The sequence below is a fragment of the Amphiprion ocellaris genome, chromosome 13, assembly GCF_022539595.1.
Source record: "Amphiprion ocellaris isolate individual 3 ecotype Okinawa chromosome 13, ASM2253959v1, whole genome shotgun sequence".
Lineage (NCBI taxonomy): Eukaryota > Metazoa > Chordata > Actinopteri > Pomacentridae > Amphiprion > Amphiprion ocellaris.
This window is the reverse complement of record NC_072778.1, coordinates 31,327,655-31,348,288: the sequence shown is the minus strand read 5'-3', so window position 1 is coordinate 31,348,288 and position 20,634 is coordinate 31,327,655. Positions and strand designations below refer to the sequence as shown.

The window sequence follows — 20,634 nt, the reverse complement described above, 5'->3', positions numbered from 1 at the left end:
ATGTTGCTGAACCTGACCAACCCCAGATCATAACCCAAACCCCCACAGGCTGGTAGACACTAGCCATGATGAGGGCATCACTTCATCTGCCTCTCTTCTTACCCTGATGCCCCCATCACTCTGGAACAGGGTAAATCTGGACTCATCAGACCACATGACCTTCTTCCATTGCTCCAGTCTTTATGCTACCTAGCAAATTGAAGCCTTTTTCTGATTAGCCTCATTGATCAGTGGTTTTCTTAGAGCTGCAGCTGTTTAGTCCCAATCCTCTGAGTTCCCTTCACATCGTGTGTGTAGAAATACTCTTACTTTCACTATTAAACATAGCCGTGACTGTCTACTGTTTCCTACAATCATCTAAGAGTTTGTTCCGAACACATTTATTCCTCAAAGATGATGGTTCTCCACTATTCTTCGGGTTTTAATAATACATTGGATGGTTCTTAACCTGATTTTAGTAGTTTCATCTCCTTAGTTGTTTTCTTTGCTTGATGCAGGTCAATAATTTGACCCTTTTGAGACAGATTAACATCCTTTCCATGACTACAGGATCTGTCTTCCAACATGTTTTTTTTAAGAAATGAGAAGCTCCTCCCTGCATCAGCTAGAGTTAAATAAGTTGTTGCAGCTGAAACGTATTCATCACTGCAGTAATTATCCAATGGAAGCTCTTAACTATTTGCTTAGTTAAATCCAGGTGGAGACTTTTTTTGGACAGGCAGTGTATATTGCACTTCGAGAAATGCTCTTATGGCACAGTGAAGAGGAGGATAATGCACTTTACAGGTTGCATGTGTGTTGAAGGGAAGTATATTTGTCCAACTTTTAACTTTAAAATGTAACATCTCAACAAAGCCCGTCCCGTTGTTTACCCAGTAGTGCACATTAATGCAGTTTCAGATCCCCTCCTCCCAGTTGCAGCTCAGAGCGTGGGGTTACTGGTGTCAGCCCAGTTCAAAACACTGGGACACATTCCATCCTACCAGGAGGTGTCAGTCTATTGTCTGTGAGGAGCTGCAGACTTGGTGAACAAATACACTGTAGAGGGACCGCAGCAGATCTGGATTTATTTGATGGAGCTACGGAATGCATAGAATCTAAATGACTGTGTTCCTCTATCAGGCTCCGTGAGATCAGAGATGAGTGGAGTCATATGTGCAGCCACATTGCTCCTTCTCTTAAATTCCACCAATCAGAGCCCACACAGGCGCAGCATGGGAAAATGGGTTAAAGTTCAACCGAGGAAGAAGGCAAGTGAGGCAACGCTGCAGCCTGAGTTCCCACAGTGAGACCCAGCAGCAGGCTCTGCAGACCTGCATCCCTCAGCCCGGCCGGTGTGGAGCTCAGGTGCAAAAAATAACACGCAATGATGACGGTGATATGTGTGCATGTGAGCGTGGGCCTGGTGAGGGATGGACGCCTGCAGTCGGAGCAGAAGGCTCAGTGGGGGCAGGGTTTTACTGGGGTTACAGGTCACAAGCCTCCTGGGTTCTTTTGACCAGCGCGGCGCAGAATGAAGCGGCGAGGTGCGCCAATAAAACTCTCCTCACTGCAGTTTTGCACATCCAGAATTTATCGCAGGACGCAGCGTCAGAGTGAAGTGTCTGAATCTGATGGCAAAAACCTCCACAGATGTCCTGGAGGATTTCAAAGATCCAGAGAGGAGCGGTCGCCTCCGTGTTCTCCTGTCCCCCAACCCCCACAAAGAGGAAAACAACGGAAAAGATGCGCTCACAATTTCATGGATGGTGAAACTTTTTGTGTGCGCAAAAAAAGGGATGGCAAAGGAGGCTGCACGACATGTGTGGAGTAAAGGTACGTGGCGATGTTTTGTGCGTAATAGTGGATTCATTCACCAACTGAAGGTAGGCTGATGCAGCTTCTCTTCTTCACTGGTCCATATGGTCACTTTGTTTCCATTTTAGAAATATGAAATCATCAGGAAAATGTGTTCAGTTTGTTATCTTGGCTGCTGGTTCGGTGTTCCAACACGCTCTCTTCATTTTCCATGACTGGAATCATCAGGAGTCACAATGGTTTGTTAAAGTTGCGCTGCTGGAGTCTTTGTTGTGTTTTCAGGCTGAGCTGGTGGCTGTTAATCCCCACAGACTCCCACATTTCATCCCCTCCGCTCCTCAGCAGCTGCTAGTGTTTGTATTAATTGCGTAATTGGATGTGATCGCCATTGAGCTGCTTTTTTTTTTTTTTTTTTTTTGAAGGGAGTTGACGCGCTCGTCATCACATCAGGGGACGCTGTTGGCGCCACTTTGTGAAATCACAACTCTGCGACCTCATTCATACAAGTCAGTATGACTCAGGCATGTAGCCTCCAGCCGAAGGCAACAACTTATAGAGAACATTTGCTTCCCGATGTTGTTTTGTGATCGTATTTATGGAAAAACTAGAGCTTTAAGTTAACTTTAAACTCCCCTCCCCCTCCTCTGCGCCCTTGGACAGCCAGTGAAACCTGTGGAGATTCCAAAAACGGAAAACATCAATTATTAACAGGTTTAATGTATATAATTGATCGATTGTTGCGCAGAAATTGAAAATGCACTCCAAATAAATACAAATTAAAATGGACTGATGAAGAAAATCAGCACTTGAATAAGAAAACCTGCGGCATTAACTATAAAAGATGGAATGAAACGGTGATTTAGGCTTTCAGACCCACATTTACCTCAAAACTGGCCTATTTAATACATTTTTGAATTGCTTTACTGGGTATTTCACATGTTATGTTACTTTCTATTAATTCATTTCAACAGAAAACATTTTTACCCTTTAATTTGTAGCTGAATTTGCAGATAAACCATTTGTTTCAAACATGAGCCAGTGAAAAAATTGCATGCAAAGCAGGAGTGTCCAACTCATTTTAGTTCTGGTGCCACCTTCAGCCTAATCTGATTTTAAGTGGGCCCGACCAGTAAAATCAGAGCATAATAACCTAGAAATAATTCCAAATTTTTCCCTTGTATTAGTGCAAAAAAACTACATTCTGACAATATTCACATTTAATGAATTACCTTTTAACAAAACATTATAAATAACTTGAAATTTCTTTAGCAAAATAAAATAATTTCAACAATATTATGCCTCAGTTTATCATTTACACATTAAAACTTGCAGATTACAGAGTGTCTTTAAAGACACAAAACATTTAGTTACAGGTATCTGGAACTGAATGATATAGTATTTTACTTTATGATCAAAACAACATAAGTCAGACAAACAAAAGACAAAAAACAACAGAAACAAGACAAAATATTCCAAAAATGAGACACAAAACAACAAAAATGAGACAAAAAACAATGAATAAAGCAAAATATAAAATGAAAAAAATTAGACAAAAAACACAAGCAAGACAAAAAGGGAACACAAAGTGACAAAAACGAGAAACAAAATGACAAAAACATGAGACAAACAAGTCAGACAAAAGTTGGACAAAAAACTACAAAAATAAAGATGAAATATTACTAAAATGAGACACAAAATGACAAAAGAACAATGAGCAATCTAGTATTTTACTTTATGATCAAAGCAGCTTGTCATGGTCTAGAAATTATTTGAAATTTACGGTTTTACAAATTTACAATTTGCAGTTCATGTATTTTCTGTAATTTTTACACTTTACAAAGTCGTCCTGCGGACTGGATTGGACCCTCTGGTGGGCCGGTTTTGGCCCGCGGGCCGCATGTTTGACACCCCTGATGTACAGTAATTAAAATGAGTCCCACCTCATCTGCCTACAGCATCAATATGATTTACTTACGATACTTTATGATACTTCCAAGGCTTTTACTTACCAATGAGTATTTCTGCATGTCTGTGTTGCTGGTTTTCCCTCATCTGAGCTCTTCTTTCACCGCTTTAAATCTCAAGTTTGTGGAAGTTTGTCTTGCTTTCCTTTCCCTTACATCCCTAATGTGCATTGATTTCAGTGAGTTATACCACTTGAAAGACAAACAGCTTCATTCTGCAAAGTGCTCATTCTCCAGTAATGATTTACAGCTTCAGGTTAAATATTTATATTCATTTGTCACTCTCAATTGATTTTGTTTCAGACACTCCAGACTGGAAGTGTTTTGTCGGGAGGAGCAGGAAGTGCCGGTCCATCAGTTCCCTCCTCGTCACGGTTCTCCAGCTAAGGTGCATCTAGTGTAGTTAGTGAAGTAGCTCAGCATCTACTGCCCTAGTTGCTCCTTCTGGCTGGAGGACTCGTTCTTTTTCAGTGTCAGGAAGATTTTTCACCACATTTGACCTGAAAACCAAGCAGCGATGAAAAGCCACAAGTCCTTGTTTTTAGGACACAAATATGTTTTTTCTCTAAGTCCTGTTTTCTGTTAAATGACTGATTATACACGACTGTTGAAAAGTTTGGGGTCACCCAGACAATTTCATGTTTTCCATGAAAACTCACACTTTTATTCATGTGCTAACATAACTGCACAAGGGTTTTCTAATCATCAGTTAGTCTTTCAACACCATTAGCTAACACAATGTAGCATTAGAACACAGGAGTGATGGTTGCTGGAAATGTTCCTCTGTAACCCTATGGAGATATTCCATTAAAAATTTCCAGCTAGACTAGTCATTTACCACATTAACAATTTTTAGACCGGATTTTTGATTAATTTAAGGTTATCTTCACTGAAACAAATGCTTTTCTTTCAAAAATAAGATGTTTCTAAGTGTATGTTTAAGCAGTAATTTGTACAAGTGAAAAATAAGACATGTAGAAGGTGCTAAAATATGATCTTAAATTATATATTGCAACAGAATGCATGCATTCAGTACACACTAATACAGACATTATTTATGTGATACAGAAATTATTATTCTTCAGTAGGAATTTGCTACAGAGATATTAAGTCAAAAAATGCTGCAGTTAAGGTCAGATTATCTTCAAGGGAAGCATGATGATACTGAATTTGGAAGATAAAGACATTTAATGTAAACACCAGCATTGTCCCAAAATGAGCACTGACAGGCAGATAAGATAAAAGTGTTACACACAAATAGATTAAAAAAAAAAGTCATTTTCCTATTTTTCCCAGTGAATGTATGCATTTTAAAAGCCTTGTGTTTTATACCTGTTCTTCCCAGTAGGCCATCATGGTAAGAAAAGGTATAATATTTTATTAATTCCACTCCAAGAAACACCTGATGTCGTTGGCATTTAGTAGGAAAATGTGCATGTATTAGTTTCTGCAATCGGCCAAAGTAAGTTGGTATAAATCAGTCTATCAGATACTGGTACAAGTCAAATATTCTGTATCCCAATAGCAGTCAGTGTGCTTCATATTTATACATTCTCCCCTCAGCTGAACATGCTGTGGACTCTGCGGTTCCAAAGTGCTCACAGTGCAGGTAGTACTCGCCCATCTACTGCAGTTTGTGCACTTCAGGTGCTGCTGGTCACCTTCCATCGTCCGTCTGCAGCACTTCCAGGTGGAACTCTGTTGAGTTTACAGAGAGTTTTGTTGGTTTGCTCTCAGCTTCTGCCAGTCTCTGCTGTGCAAATCCATGCAAAGCTCTCTGTTGCTCAGACACACAGATAAATGTTTTCTCTGCTTCCAAGCTTTGAGTAACACTTGAGTGTTTCACCGCCACCGGCAGGTGAACAAGAGAGGAGCTGCTGCTGATTCTGTTGCAGTGATGTTGGAGGCCTGTTAACATTTGCTTTGACTTTGCTGTTTGTCTCGCTGTTTTCGGATGGATGACTCTGCAATTTCAATACTTGACAGGATGACAGAAATTGCACAGTATCCATCTGCAATCCGCCAGATGTTGTGAAACAGCTGCACATTGTTGTGTATAAAAACAATAGAAGAGTCTGCAATAATAAAATTGTTTTTCACGGGCTTGATGAGCTCTGTTTAGTCTGCAGGTACAAATGTTGACCTCACTTCTGTTAGCTGAACACTAGATGGCACCATCTCTACTTTTAATGGCTGTGTGGAGCTGAGCTGTGCACTCAAGATGAGATTAATGGGAACAAAACCCCCAAAACTAATTAGACATTGTTTTAGAATTAGATTTGTGTAATTACTGAAGATAAGATGAAACTGCTCATGCTCACTTGTGCTTGCTTTGTACAGCTCTCTAAATGTTCCACTTGGTTACTGTTCACTTTCTACATGTGGTTGAACAATAAAAGCACTTTCTGTTTCATACAACTGTGTGTTTTCTTTATTTTAATATATGTGCAGCTCCTGAGCGCCTTTATTGTGTGGATTTAAGTAAACCAGGCCCGAGCAGGTACTGTGCCCTAATTGCATCCTATAACGTAGAGTGCCATTCATCTAAAACGACACCAGCCCTCGTAGCGCATTAATCCCCTCCTATCTCCACTCCTGCTCCCACACGGGGCCAATGGATCAGCTCACATCTCTACTATCACACAGAGAGGAGAACCTCTCTATACGCGCTGCCGGTTTCACGCCGTGGTACGCGCTTTTGGGGGGAGCGCGCACATGTATCCGGGGCTCGGGCATCAGTGCGGAGTCTCAGTGCCGAGAAGGAAGAGGGACTCATAAGTTATCAGAGTAGCTTCAACCAAGAGGCTCCACCGAGCAGCTGCTCGGTCGGACGGACGCGTTAAAGGGAAGCGTAAAGAGAAAGGATGCGGTTCCGAGCAGAGCAGGGAGCTGCAGCTTCACCTCACCAGCGCAAAGGCGGGATCCTGTCGTAACTTTTAATGTGCTGAAGTTCATCTCACCTGTCTGTTGCTCCCGCTCCTGTCCGGTTTTGGCAACGCGCTTCCCGCCCGCCATGGCCGGTTGGTCGCTCCACGATGCGCTCTTCCTGTGCGCATTCCTCCAGCTGTTCTCCCTCCCCGGCGGACAGGTGCCGAACTGCCAGGAGGTGCGCACCGTGTTCCAGTCCCTGCACCCCGGATCCAAGTGGGTCCCCGAAACCCCGGTGTCAGGTAACTGTCATCGCCCTAACAGCTGCTCCACGCCTTTTACGCACTTTATGAACCGTAGACTGAAGTGGGTTTTACTGATTCAGCAAACTGAAAACACTTGTGTTCCATTTTACTGTGCAGTTTGAGAGGAGATTACCTTTACAACAGTTTTTAAAAGCTTGACCTCCAGTATCAGAGCAAACCTACACACACTCTCTCCATGCACATTTACCGACCTGCTTTCAAACATCCACGTTAAGTAGTTAAAAGAATGCAAGTTGGATTATATAAACCGCTTAACGAGCTCACTAAATCGATTCGTTCCAGTATTGATCCAAGCCTTTCCTGAAAACTAACTTTGATTTGTTCAGCATATTGAAAACTGGAAGGAGGCATGAACATCTTTTTGTAAATACCTGCTATGTGGGTTGGAATATTCCGCTTTTTAAAGAAGTTTGATGCTCTTCTGTGCATGATGATGGGGAGAAAATCAAGAAGAAAAGATTAATGATGCTCAGGCTAGTCTCTTGGCAGCCGCTTTGTCACATAATCTAAATTAATAGTGTGATCAGCAGTTTAGTGAAAGATTCAAATGATTCTTGAGCCCAAATGTCACTGATTTCTGTCTTGTCTAATAAGGAGGGAACTTGTCTGTAGTCAACAATTCAGCTCTTTGTGGGGTAGAAATAACAGCTCCAACCCCCTGTTCTGTTTTGCAGCATGTTGGGAGCCTGTTGCATTCATTCTGATTCACTATGCAGATCCCTCTCATGCTGCTGAATCACAGCCAGCTGCAAATGTTAATTGGGTTTTTTTTTTTTTTTAGTGTCATGTCAGCACAGGGAAGTGCTTCAGGTTAACTGTTTTCTCTCCATTATCAGCATGCAATCCTCACCCTCTGACTCAAAGAGGTTTACTAAATAATACTATTAAATGTTCCCCGAGCATGAAAGAGTGTAGCGAATCTGAAAACAGCTTCAAATTTAAGCAGCAGGAAAGAAAAGTGTGATGCACTTTGAAGCAGATTTTGTCACGCTGCCTCCACCACATATTAATCTCCCATCTTGTAAGATGCATGCAGCTTCCAGCCCCACGTTTCTCCACGCATCCATCTTTAATCACACACCTTCCACCTATAGGCCGTCCGGTGTTTTATCTGGCAGCCACAGGAGGGGAAACATCGCAGAGAAATATTTAGCCTCCCAGAATCTGAGGCAGAGCAGGCCGGCTGTCTGAGCCGGACGCCGTTCACAACTATTACTTTCAATGAAAAATCAATTCTCCAATCAGCCAAAGCACAATCTATCTCAGTAAGTAAAGGCAGGCTTGGTTTACACACTCTCATTGCTACTCTGTTGCAGATTAATTGCTGGTTTCATGACGTGAGCTGCTTGTTCAGTAGGTGACTCATGATGAAGCACTTGAGTCTTATAGAGGAAAAACTAGACATCTGGATTTCTGTAGAACAAAAAGTTAAAATCGTTTCTGTTCTGCTTCGGCTCCTGAATTCATGAAATGTGTAGATTGCAAAAGAAAATCCAACTATAACTTCTGTTTGGAGTCTCAGAAAGCTTTGATTTCAATACAGTCGACTTTCAGAAGGAATTTCTACACAGTTTTAGGGTAAATATAACATTGCAGGAGTTTTTGTAACATAGTTGACGTTTTTGCTGTTTTCAGGCCTAAAATCAACATGGCTGCCTATAACCAAGCACCACATGGCATTTTTAGAGAACGATTCTTCTAAATATTATATATACAATTGAGTAAAATTTAAATTGAAAGTTATGTACACAGGTCAATCTATCAATCAATCAAAGTTTATTTGTATAGCCCTTTACAACACCCCAAAGGGTGACCAAGTGCTTCATGGTAAAAAACAAGAAAATAACTTCAAAACAATACAGTAACTTAAAGCAGGACAAACAATCACACTCGCACTCACACCCAAGATATTGTAGTAACACTGTCTACACTTGACTCACACACTGCTTTGTATTAAATAACTCAGAAAGCCTTGGAGTCTTTTCTTCAGGAGGAAATGACATCATGTGGAGCAGGTCATGTGATCTGGAATTAACACACTTCCTTGAGAGGTGTTTTTGTAATAGGTAACTTAGTGGAAAGTGATTTCTGGGACACAGATACAATTTGTTATTTTCCATATAAAATTTGATATATTGCCAAAAAAGAAATACCTGTTATGATTATCTCAACTTAATAAAAAGAACACAATCAATAAACGTTTTGAATAAACTCATTTTATTATTGTTTAGCTCATTAGAAGGTGGTTGTTATTAAATTTGGACGGTTATTTAGTTGACATTTTAGTGATATCCAGTCATTTTTTATTAATAAGTGATTGTTTCCATAATAAATGATTATGGAATTTATAAAGACATGATCACAGTGAACATAAAAAACAGTTTTTTTTTCATTTTTTATAAAAAATGTATGCAAGATATATCCCATGGACTTCTAAAGTCCCTCAATTATATATTGACTCTTTACGTATTCTTCTATGTTTGGAGCATTTTGTTCCAAATAGGTGTTGGTTCACTTTAAATTTAAATTGACCCTAATTATAACATTTAGCCTCATATTGTGCCACCAAACCAGCCTGGATCCAGCCGATCTTCAGGACGCTGGCAACAGATCCTTTGGTTCCTGTCAGTTATGAGGTGGGCTTTTGTGATTCAGGTTTGCTCTGGTGCTCGATCTGATTTAGATTTGCCGAGTTTTTGTGTTGTTACAGGGGTTGTTGTCCTGCTGAAATATCCTGCTGATATTGGGGATTGTCTCGGGTGTGTTTGGTCTGCGACAACGTTTAGGTTGGTGGCAAAGTTACGCAAGGGTTCCAAGCAGAACATTGCACTGTTATGAGATGATCTGTGGTTTTAATGCTGTGGCCGATCAATGTATTTGTTCATGCACAGTCTATAAAATGCCGAAAACACCTAATATAAACTGCTTTGGAGTATTATTTCCCCGTAATGGTAATTTCAGTCTTTTATCACCTTCGTCATGTGTGCAGACCAATACAATTCCATGTTATATTGGGCTTTAATAAGGTCAGAGACAACAAAACCAGTGTCACAAAACACAGGAGTTAATATACACAGTTAGACTACCATTATTTCACAGCCTTTTTAAACCAGCATTAGAGTCTCGTGGAATGGAGCATAACTAATTAATATGTATAATAATGTAAACCCTTATGATAAAATCATCTCTATTACATTCCTTTCATGTCCTATTATAGCTGGAGTATGCAGTGTATTAAAGGAGCATTTTTTGTTATATTCAATTTAACTCAAACAAGTTTATAAATCCCACCTGAGGCAGTTCATTTGAAGCAGCTTTTTGTGGGTTAGACAACAAAGTATACACACCCACACAGATTATGCATACATGTACATACATTTACCCGACACATCTTAGTAAACAAAATTCAATGTTGCCTATGAAGTATTTTAATGACGGATAGCAGGAGGAGTGAATGATTTTGTTAGTTTTACATGCAGGTGAAGCAAAACAACCATTAAAACGAGAAGCTAGAATACTTGTTGCTCTTTTAAAGGTTTGTTGGTTGCAAAAGGAATTCAGGTGCTTTACTCCAGTGGTCTTGGAACAGATTTTAACAATGCTGTTCAGACTATTTTTGTGTTTTGCCACGAGGCTGTGAAACCAACACATAAAAGAAAAACTCAGGAGACTCTCGCTAAAAGATTGGTGAAAACAGCTGGGCATGACGAGGCGTGACAGAAAAGGAATTTAGTTTGAAAAGAAGGTGAATTGTGTTGTTTACTGTGGCAGTCAGAGGCCTGTAAACATCCCATCTGCATGAGATGACTGTATGATCTACCTGTCTGAATGTATGTCTGAATACCAGCCTGGGTATTTTGTTTGTAGCGTGAGAATGGCAGACAAAGATCAGCCATGTGAGCTTTCACTGCTGGAAAAGTAAAGAAAAGACAGTAGCAGAAAAAGCTAGAATCCAAAACAGTTTGAATAAAACAAGAGAAGCAGACAGCATCCCATACTGCTTCCCACAGTTTCTCTGTTTCTGCTGGACAGGTAATAATCTGGTTTGCTCTGTTCTGTGCGGTGAGCACTTACAGTGAATTGGTGGTTTAATCCCAATCTGTGTCAGGGAAAGTTCAAGTGTAGACGCATATGATAGACAGGTTGTGGCAAAAGATGTGTATAATAATGTAGTCAAACAAAATGAGCTGACACAAGCAGCATCTAGGGATACATTCAAACTAGAAGTCCAAGAGAAATCTAAAAATAACTAATGGTTCGCAAACAAAACTCAGGGAAATAAATATCCAAGAGTACATACATACACAAAGCAGAATGAGGAACACAACAGAGAATACAATCAGGAAAACATGAAGTAGGTAAACAAGGAGACTAAACTGAAGACAGAACAAGAAGGCAGCAAAGAGAACAAACTGACAAAGACAGAGAGAAGCATGAGACTATTTATACACTAAGAAGTGATTGGAGAGAAATGACACAAGTGTAAATTAGGATGGAAATGGACAAAGGAAGCAAGTACAGAACCAGAGATACACAAGGGCCGTTTCTCAATACCAAGTATGCAAGTCCGTACTCGGGTAGTTGGCGAGAACGGACTCCGAAGTACGCATCGTGGTTAATGTGCATCGGAACAGCAGTGTGGTTGATGACGTCACTTAAAATGGGTTGAATTAATTTAATGCTGTGGAATCTTCCAGCAGTCATTGAGGATCTGGGTTTCTTCAGATGTCCCTTGAATACAATATTGCTTAAATGTTATTTTTAATGCACAGTAAGAATAGAGCAAAGTTGTACAACAGACAATGAAGACAAGACAATAATTCAAAAGTACAAAGTCAGCGATGGAGCAAAACATTAACAATATAAAGTTATGGACATTAACTTCTTTCAAACCGATTTTTCTCTAAACAATAAAAAAAAATACACCATCAGGCCAAAGTGTGACCATTAGATACCCATAAAGCTACTTATGTCCCTGTTTAAACGCTATAGAACTGTCAGAGCCAGCGGCAGATTTCAAAAAGTCTTCCCGACATCAGGCTGCTCTCGGTGGCTACAGTGAGGCTGACCGTCCGATCATAGCCGTCTAACCTGGACCCTCACAGCTCCGAAACAGTAGGAGCAAATTTTTAATCAGGCTTTATCTTGATAAATTGACCACAGATTTGACGTCTATTCAACGACTTTCTGAAATAATCTTAAATCTACATTTTGTGTCACAATAATAGTAGTATTCTCAAAAAAACTTGTGTTACCTCTGAAAGTTTTCTCCTGGGTCTTTGCCGCTGGTCTAAATGCACTATGGGTTATTTGGCTGCCCCAAGTCCACACAAGTCTGGTCTGATGCATCCTTCATAATGTGGGCGGAGCAAGAACACATCCGGGTATTTCATCTGTTCTTGACCAGATGTGTGCCTTGAAATGGATCAGTATTTGGTCTCCGACTGATGACGTTTCACAAGTATGCTAGAGCACAAGTATGGCCAAAGACTGGAACCTTCGAAAAATAAAACAAAAAGTAAACAAAAAAACCCCAAACAAACTAAAAAAATACAAAGACCATGATGCTGAGGCCCAAACAATGAAACCTCACAGACTTTACAGATATCACGACTGTAGCATTTGAGTGTGTGAAGGCTGAAAGTGCTAGAAAAACAAGAAATGTGGCACATCAAGACAGAACACGATGCATGGAAACGAGCACTGCCTGTAGAAAAGTGAGTTTGGACTCGTGTTTTATTTGCAGTTTAAGCTGCTCAGTTGATCCCTGTCTGTCACATTACAGTGTTTATACACTTGAACAAGCTGCCTAAAATCAAATAAGCATCTGTTAAACAGCTGTTTGACTGAACGGACAAAAAAATGCAAGAAATGACCATAACAGCGAGCAGCCTGAATCTGTCACTAACAGATAAATTTCTCTGCAACATCCATGTTTGGTGCAAGTCCATCAGAAGAGTCTGCAGATTCTCAAACTCACAGAAACGGTGCATAATCGTGTTGACAAGTTTGCATCAGAGCCCTCATGAATACGCTGGTATGTGGAGGGATGTGATTGTGTCGATGTTCAGACCTCCTTCGTGTGTTTTAGATGAAACCTGAGAGAAGTTTATTTTCACTTACATGCTTTTAAAATCTGTCTTCTTTATGCTGTTTCTGTGATCCTGCAGACTTTAGGGAGCGAACCCTTTTAACCCAATCAGGATTTCCTGAAATTTCTCCAGTCCTGTTGCACCTTTCTGCTCCCACAGTAATAAACAGACTCACATCCATGACAAAGCGACTGTTGGCACTTTAAAAGAAAAGGACAGATTTCATTTTTACTACTAAAACCTGCTCCCTTGAAAAGATCTGACACATTAAACTGTTGCACAATCATTCCAGTACAAATACTTTTCTTCAATATCCTGTGATGACTCAGCCGATAATTTCTACTTGCAATATTTAAGCCTTGTAGAAACATTTCAAAATGAAGGTCCGTAACGAAACAGAGCTATGGAGCAAAGCTTGTACTTCAGTTATGATTTCCATAAATCTAAGCTCCCACTTCTGTCCTAATGAGCATGAAATATGCAGTCCCTACATTTAGTACATTTTGGGCCTATTTTTTACGCCTCATCCATAATATATACTTGTCATTAATTTATACAGAGATACACGTTCTGTAATTTTTTCTGAACTTCGTTAAAAAATCGGCAAGTAAATGTGGAACAGAGGGCTTGTCGTGCAAGTCTAATGTAACATGAGTTTTTCATCGAGGCGTGCAGCAGATGAAAGATTGATGAACTTCCATGTTGAGGGTGGATAGATGTGATCTGACTGAGGGAAGTATCACTTTCTATGAGGGAAATGTGGAGTATTGATATGGAGTATTGTGTGTGTGGTGGGAAGCTGGCTGATTCACAGAGATGTCCGCAGGAAGGCAGAGCTGAATTCTATTAACGCTGCGTGTTGTGCCGGGGGGGAAGAACACCAAAAAACAGAAGTTCTGCTCTCCACCAGCACGGTTTGAAAGAGGCGATCTCAGAGCAGCAACGTTTTATGAAAAATCAAACTCCGAACAGCTGTGGGAGTAGCACCGCTCATGTCTTTGTTGCGGCTGCGGCTGTGGGTGGCTGGAGTGGCTGAAGGTGAAATGGAGGCTGGGTGTCAGTTCACTCACTCGTGTCATCATATATGTGCGAGCAGAGATGAACATTTACCCGAGGACATGAGTGTGGAAGCAGCTCCATCAGCCCTGGTTTGGTCGTGGCAGATCTCTGACAGCGGCGGCTGACCTGATCCATGAGCGGAGCATCAGATTCTCATGAAATGGAAGAGCAGTGCTAGTTTGCTGGAGGCTGAGCTGACAGCTGCCACTTATTTCAGCACAAAATCCGGCACAGTAGTTCAGAGTTTTCTGTTTTTGCTGTGAGCTGGAACAATTACTGCTACACATTGTTTGATATTTCCTAGGAGCACGCATAAAAAAAAAAAAAAAAATGGGCCAAGGGATGTGGACTTTTCAGTAATTAGCTGCAGGGTCAGGTCACCCACAGTTGTTATAAAAAAACGAACCACAAAGAGCAAATGCCCCTGCTGCTTAAATGACACTGGACTAATAGGTGGATCAATCTGACCTGAAGCGAGAGGTCGTTGTAGCTAATTATACACTGAAGTGTCTTTTTTCCTTTTGCAGAATCCCATTTTAATGAAGGGGACTTTCGTTTACTGCCTCATTGTTCTGTGTACATTTAAAAAAAAAATCTCAAAAATTTCACAGTCATGCTTCCAGCTTTCAAATTATTGCTTCATCAAATGGCTTAAAGTAGAGCAGTGAGCAAAGCGCTAAAAATACTTAAAACAACTGTAATCCCCAGTAGCTAATGATATTTTTATTCCTTGGGTTGGCTGTAAATTGCTCTTTCTTTATTTCACGTATTGTCTCTACAAAGTGACACCAGCTTATTTTGCCCTGGAGAGGTAGCCATGGATTCCCACATGCTTCTACTCAACACTGGTAGTTGTTGTATAATTTATGCTCATAATGAACAGCTTTTAGCATATTCTATATCTTAATACAACTTGTTTTTCCCCCATGGTCTCCGTCATTAAACTTGCATAGTGATAGCTTTCTAATTGGTGCAGGGAAACTTAAACACATAGTGTATTTGTGGCTGCCTTGACTTGGAGTCCCTGAGCTTGTTAAAGATGTGAGGAGAGGGACTGATCTCGTCTGTATGTACACAAGACGGAGACATGAAGCCCTGCTGGAGTTTCCACCAGTGGCCTCTCAAAAGAAACTTTCTGTCATGGGAAAAGCAACGAGGGATGGTCAGATAAGGCTGTGACAAGCTAGAAGGTTCATCAGTGTGTTTTTAGAAGGCATTCAAAGACCTTGATGCTCATAAAAAAAAAAAAAAAAACATCAGCAGCTGTTCGACATGTTAGATTGTGGGCCCTTTTCAGAGTATTGATTGAAGGTATGTAGTGATTTAACCCTCTGGACCCCAAGCTTTGATTTTATTGATGTGATGTTTTCTCCTTTTTAAACTGTCCTTTGCAAAACTCGGGGAAAAAAAGTGAAGACTTTTGATGTTTTGGTTTTGTAAAAACTGTAACAGTAGATGTTAACTCATACAAATATCACCACTTCGATTTTAAAGCTATAATATGCAACATTTCCACAATAAGATGTGTAAAAAGAAATAAATCAGTGTTATACAAGGGTCCTCAATTTACGTCATAGTTCCGTTCCTACGGATCGACGTAAGTTGATTTTCACCGTAAGTCGGAATTCCGGTGAAAATGTAAATAAAGCCGTTACGTGCAGCATGATATGATCAGTTCTTCAGAAAAGTCATGAACACCAATGACTTTCATGCATGTATGAGTCATTTTACAAGAAGATAATAGAATATGTTGCACTGTTTTTACAACTTGAGCATTTTATTATATCTAATTTCACTTCCATGGAGATGGCTTCCCTTTTCTTCGAAGCGCTGCCATCAGACGAGTGTGATTTACACTTGGGAGCCACAATGAAGGGCAAAAATTAGTGAATGTAGCACAATCCAAGGCAGCGTAGAACTGACAAATGTAAACAAAGCCGTTTTATAGTGACGATTTATTTGTCCGCTCCGCTCGCCAACTAGTTCCACGTAATCAGTTCCAGCGTAACGATGAAACGCTGTAGGCTGAGGATGTCATAAACTGAGGACCTCCTGTACATTTTGTTGACCTATGTACATTGTCCCGAATGCTTGAAGAAGTGTTTGAACTAAGACAAAGTAGTAATTTTATTCAGTCGAAGGCTGACAAATGAAGCTAGCTGAGAAGTCACAAAACTGCAGTTCCTGGAATAGCCACTTGAGGCTGGATCCAAAAGTAAGTCAAACCTCATTGACCTCCATGTTAAAATGTCCAACTTTACAGCAGAAATAAACATATCTGTAACCTGATACAAAATCTAGTTTTGTTCTCTATAGCTTTCTTGCTATTTATGACAACTTTACCAGGGGTGAATTTTTACATATCAAATCAATTTAATTTGTCCATCCATCCATTATCTATACACCGCTTAATCCTCACTAGGGTCGCGGGGGGGCTGGAGCCTATCCCAGCTGACTCGGGCGAAGGCAGGGGACACCCTAGACAGGTCGCCAGTCTGTCACAGGGCTCAATTTAATTTGTTAAGGCTTAAATTTATGCATAATTAGGGCATGTGTTCTATTGGTCACAGGTGGGTGCCGTCAGCTAAACTCATGCTACACCTCTTTGGTCATTTTTAGAAGAGATGGAAGTTAGGAGGAGGCTGGTACTTTTAATATGGTGATGGCTGGAGCTATAGGTATACCTATGGGTGTCCATTTTTATATACCGTCAATGGTAAAGATGCATTTCATTTTGGTTGCTTGTCATTGGTTTTATATTTCTATTAGCCCTTGTAGCTGAGAAACACTGTTAACACTGATTAAACATCAGAAAGTGAAGAACAAAGAAGTATGTAAACTAGCTAGCTAGCGACTTTGTTGTTTTCCTATGCTATTATTTGTTTTGCTCACTCTAAAATTTGGTTCTAATTGATTTTTCCACAGACATCACCCCACGACTGAATTCACCACATAGTGTTAGCTACAGCAGCTGTATGACTGTATGACTCATGTAATTGCAAATTAGCTGTTAGCATAATGTTAGCTAACATCACCAGCGGCTTGAAATACCATAACATGAATGTATGTGAGTAACCAAAATTTGAATAGAACTTTAATTCATTACGTCACTTGTGAACATAATGTTTGTCTGAGACGTGTGAGAATAATGTTCATCAGCAATGGTGGTAAAGACAACTACTCCCATAATCCCACACAGCTTCACAATGCCATCAAAATTATGCCTTTTGTTAATGTTTTGACCAAGAGACCCCCAGTGGCAGAAATTACATACTGTGTGTTTAACAAAGTAAATAATTATTTATGATGCAGTACTATCAAAATATTTATCTTAAGAATACATTTTCTGGAAATGAAACAGTTTAGTATGGTACTATACAAAGCTATTGAGTTTGACTGGTTAAAACTGCATTTCCATACAATATATTCCCCACCTCATAGACATTAAAAGAGTGGACAAACTTATTCAAAACACTTTTAAATGTAGTCAGGCCAGTACCCCACTACCATCCACTGTTGCCTCAATAATAAACATTAAATAGTGTAGAAACATTATAAAAGTAGATTTTACGGCAGAGCTGTTGTATTAGATTGCATTAGATTTCACATGTAACTAATAAATTGGCAGGTAAGTGAAAGCATAAAGAGACAGAAAACCTTGATGTCAACATATAAATACTTACATATGAAATAAAACTATTCAGTGTAGGATTACAATCAGTGGTATGATAAATTAGCTATTTTCAAACAATTATTCACTGATAAAAGGGTAATATAATATCTTTCAGTACTAACACTGTCATAAAAAAGTTTCAAGGAGTTTAAAACAATCTTTACTGTTAAAACATACAGCCCAGATGTCTTTTAAAGAGGGTTTTCAGATTTATTACGCAGATCTATGGTAGTCAATACATTGCAAAATTTGGTTGCAACAGTGGTGGGCCGTCAGGGCCTGCAAGGCCTTCTCTGCTGGCCTAAAAAATATCTGAACCACAGGCTGATGTTAATTATATTTCGTCCATGAATACTTGTTAAATAATTCCAAATCGTCTGTCCGCTTCCTTTCATAGCTTTTCCCCTGGTTGTGCTGCTTCCAGACATGTATTTCCATGTTAAAGCATTGAACCAATCACATTTCAGCCATGAATTTGTTGCCAGGCAGGGTCAAAGTCAAAGATTTGTCTGGAGGCCTTCACAATGAGTTCTGTGGGCCCTCCTGCAAAAATAAGTGTCGATTAAACTGTTGCTTCAACCAATCAGATTTTGAGTTGGCGACATCAAGGCCCTCTAGCAGGCGTACGGTGACGTCAGCGTATTCACACCCTTTGGTTGGATAGTCAGAGTTACTAGCCAGAGCTAGCAAACTGCATCTGTAGCGAGCTGCACTAACAGCGATATAGCTGTGTTGATTTAATTGCTGTTTTGTCAACCCACAATGGCTGAAGGAGGAGAAGAAATGGATTTGGTTGCAGATTTATTGTCAAAGCCATTTTCAAGACGGACTTTTCAAGAAAAGCTAGACATCGTTAAGAAAGATCGGGGAATTCCGAAGCTAGCAGGCCTGTCACAACCAGGAAAAGGCTTCACATATTTAACGGCATTTTTGAGTGTTCAGACGTGCTCTCTTCAGTACTACAGGACACAAAACTGGATGTAAAGGTAACGCACACGTCTTTTTGATAGCTATCTTACTCCATAGGTAAAGGAGTTTTGTGACACCGTTGAGCGAGAGAGAAGCCGACACGAGGAACTCTACGAGGTCCCTGAACGCACCGCAGACGCTCCGAGCCACGCGGAGGTCAAGCGCAGATGCTCACGCGCACTACCACCAACTCCACGGCAAGATTCTGGACAGTATTATTTGCCAGACACGGACCAGATTTCAAGACCACGAAAAACTGATGTTTGTCACCCTCCTCGACCCCCAGAAGTTTCGGGAATACATGAAAAATGTCCCGCATGTAGCCTTCTCCAGTTTAACACAGAGCCACGGAACACTTTTCAACCTGTCTCGGCTGAAAACAGAACTGACTGTAATGTATGCCATGGATGATTTTGCAGGAAAATCTCCCACTGATCTCCTTGACTTCCTTCAGCAGAAACGTTTGAGTGAGAGCATGGGGCAGCTGTACACATTTGTGTGTTTGGCGGAGACCGTCCCCGAGTCCACTGCTTCTGTCCAGCGGACATTTTCAGCCGTAAAGTGAATTAAAACTTATGCCAGAAATACGACAGGACAGGCTCGACTTTCAGCATTAGCTTCGATGGCGATAGAAAAGGACTTCTTGGTGGAACTGAAGCGCACAGATAATCTGTACGACAGAGGAATTGAACTCTTTTTGAGGAAAGAAGGGAGGATTGATTTGTGTACAAGTAATCAGAATTTTTGGTGAGTAAAATGTTGCTATTTTCCTAAATAATATCGCAATTTTATGAAGTTATTATTGATGTTTTTTATGTGTGTTGCAGCTGTAGCTGCATTAGAAGGAGACTTGTGCACCCCGGGTTTGTTTCTTCAGTAAAGGCATTTATTGTGGCTACACCAGTTATCTGTGATTCAACGGCTCTTTATACTGTATTTCTGCATAATAAGATGTTTTTTATAGCCATAAAATAGTTATTGTGGGGTGGATTGATTCGGACGGGGCACTATTGAAGGCCTAGGTGTGAAATGCATGGCCCACCACTGGGTTGCAATATAGTAAAAACTAGTGGAGATGTTAATTTTTGAAAACTGATTGCTTGTTCTCATAGAAAAGTATTAATTGTTATTATTTCATTACTGTAAAACATTAAGCAAATTGGTTGAAAATTATCCTCAGGGTTTCATGAATGTTGAGCACATATTTTTCTCCAATTCAGGAAAAAATAAGCAATCTGTGAGGTTTAGAGAAGACGACAAAATAATTAAATGCAGCCTCAAGGGCCAACATTAAAAAATTCAAAGCAAGAGTATTTGGAGTAAAGCTGAAGGATTTTGCAAGACCCCAGTGATTTTAACAAAAGTTTTCACATTCGTTTTATTCAATAAAATCCAACACATGAAATGGAAAGGCTAGTAGAGATGGTACAGAATAACCCATAGATTCAACAGATGTTCTGAATAAACATTATATTCTATCGCTTAACATCTTTAGAATAAAGTATAATATCCTTCAGATCAAATACTTAATTGGAAAACTGTTGAAATTGGTCCAAAAGAAAGAGTTTGTGCTATGTTTTTATAGAGTTAATATTCTCCCGCCAAAAATGTTGCACCGATAGTAAATCGTGTTGGAAAGTGGAATTTTTGTCTGCATTCAGTCTGGAGTAGCTACTAGCAGACAGTTTCAAATAGATGCTTCAATATCAAGGTTGTGATGAGTCGAAGGGCGATCAGTGCGTTTGTAAAAGGCATTCAAAGACACGTATAAAAACAGCATCTGTTCTGCATGTTTCCCCTTTCAGAGTATTGATTGAAAGTATGTAATGATTTAAAGGTGTCACCTTGAACTGAGGTTGTGTAGTGAGGAAATTTACATCTAAATT

The 20,634-nt window shown here is 40.1% G+C and overlaps 1 protein-coding gene across 1 annotated transcript in view; it reads left to right on the top strand.

The window, feature by feature from the left end:
- Positions 1-6,394: 6,394 nt before the first annotated feature.
- Positions 6,395-20,634, top strand: part of gpc3 (glypican 3) — a 150,351-nt gene continuing 136,111 nt past the window's right edge. The window contains exon 1 of the mRNA XM_023283393.3: positions 6,395-6,931. Within this exon, the coding sequence (XP_023139161.2) occupies positions 6,775-6,931 (157 nt within the window). The 5' untranslated portion in view covers positions 6,395-6,774. The remainder of the gene's footprint in view (positions 6,932-20,634) is intronic.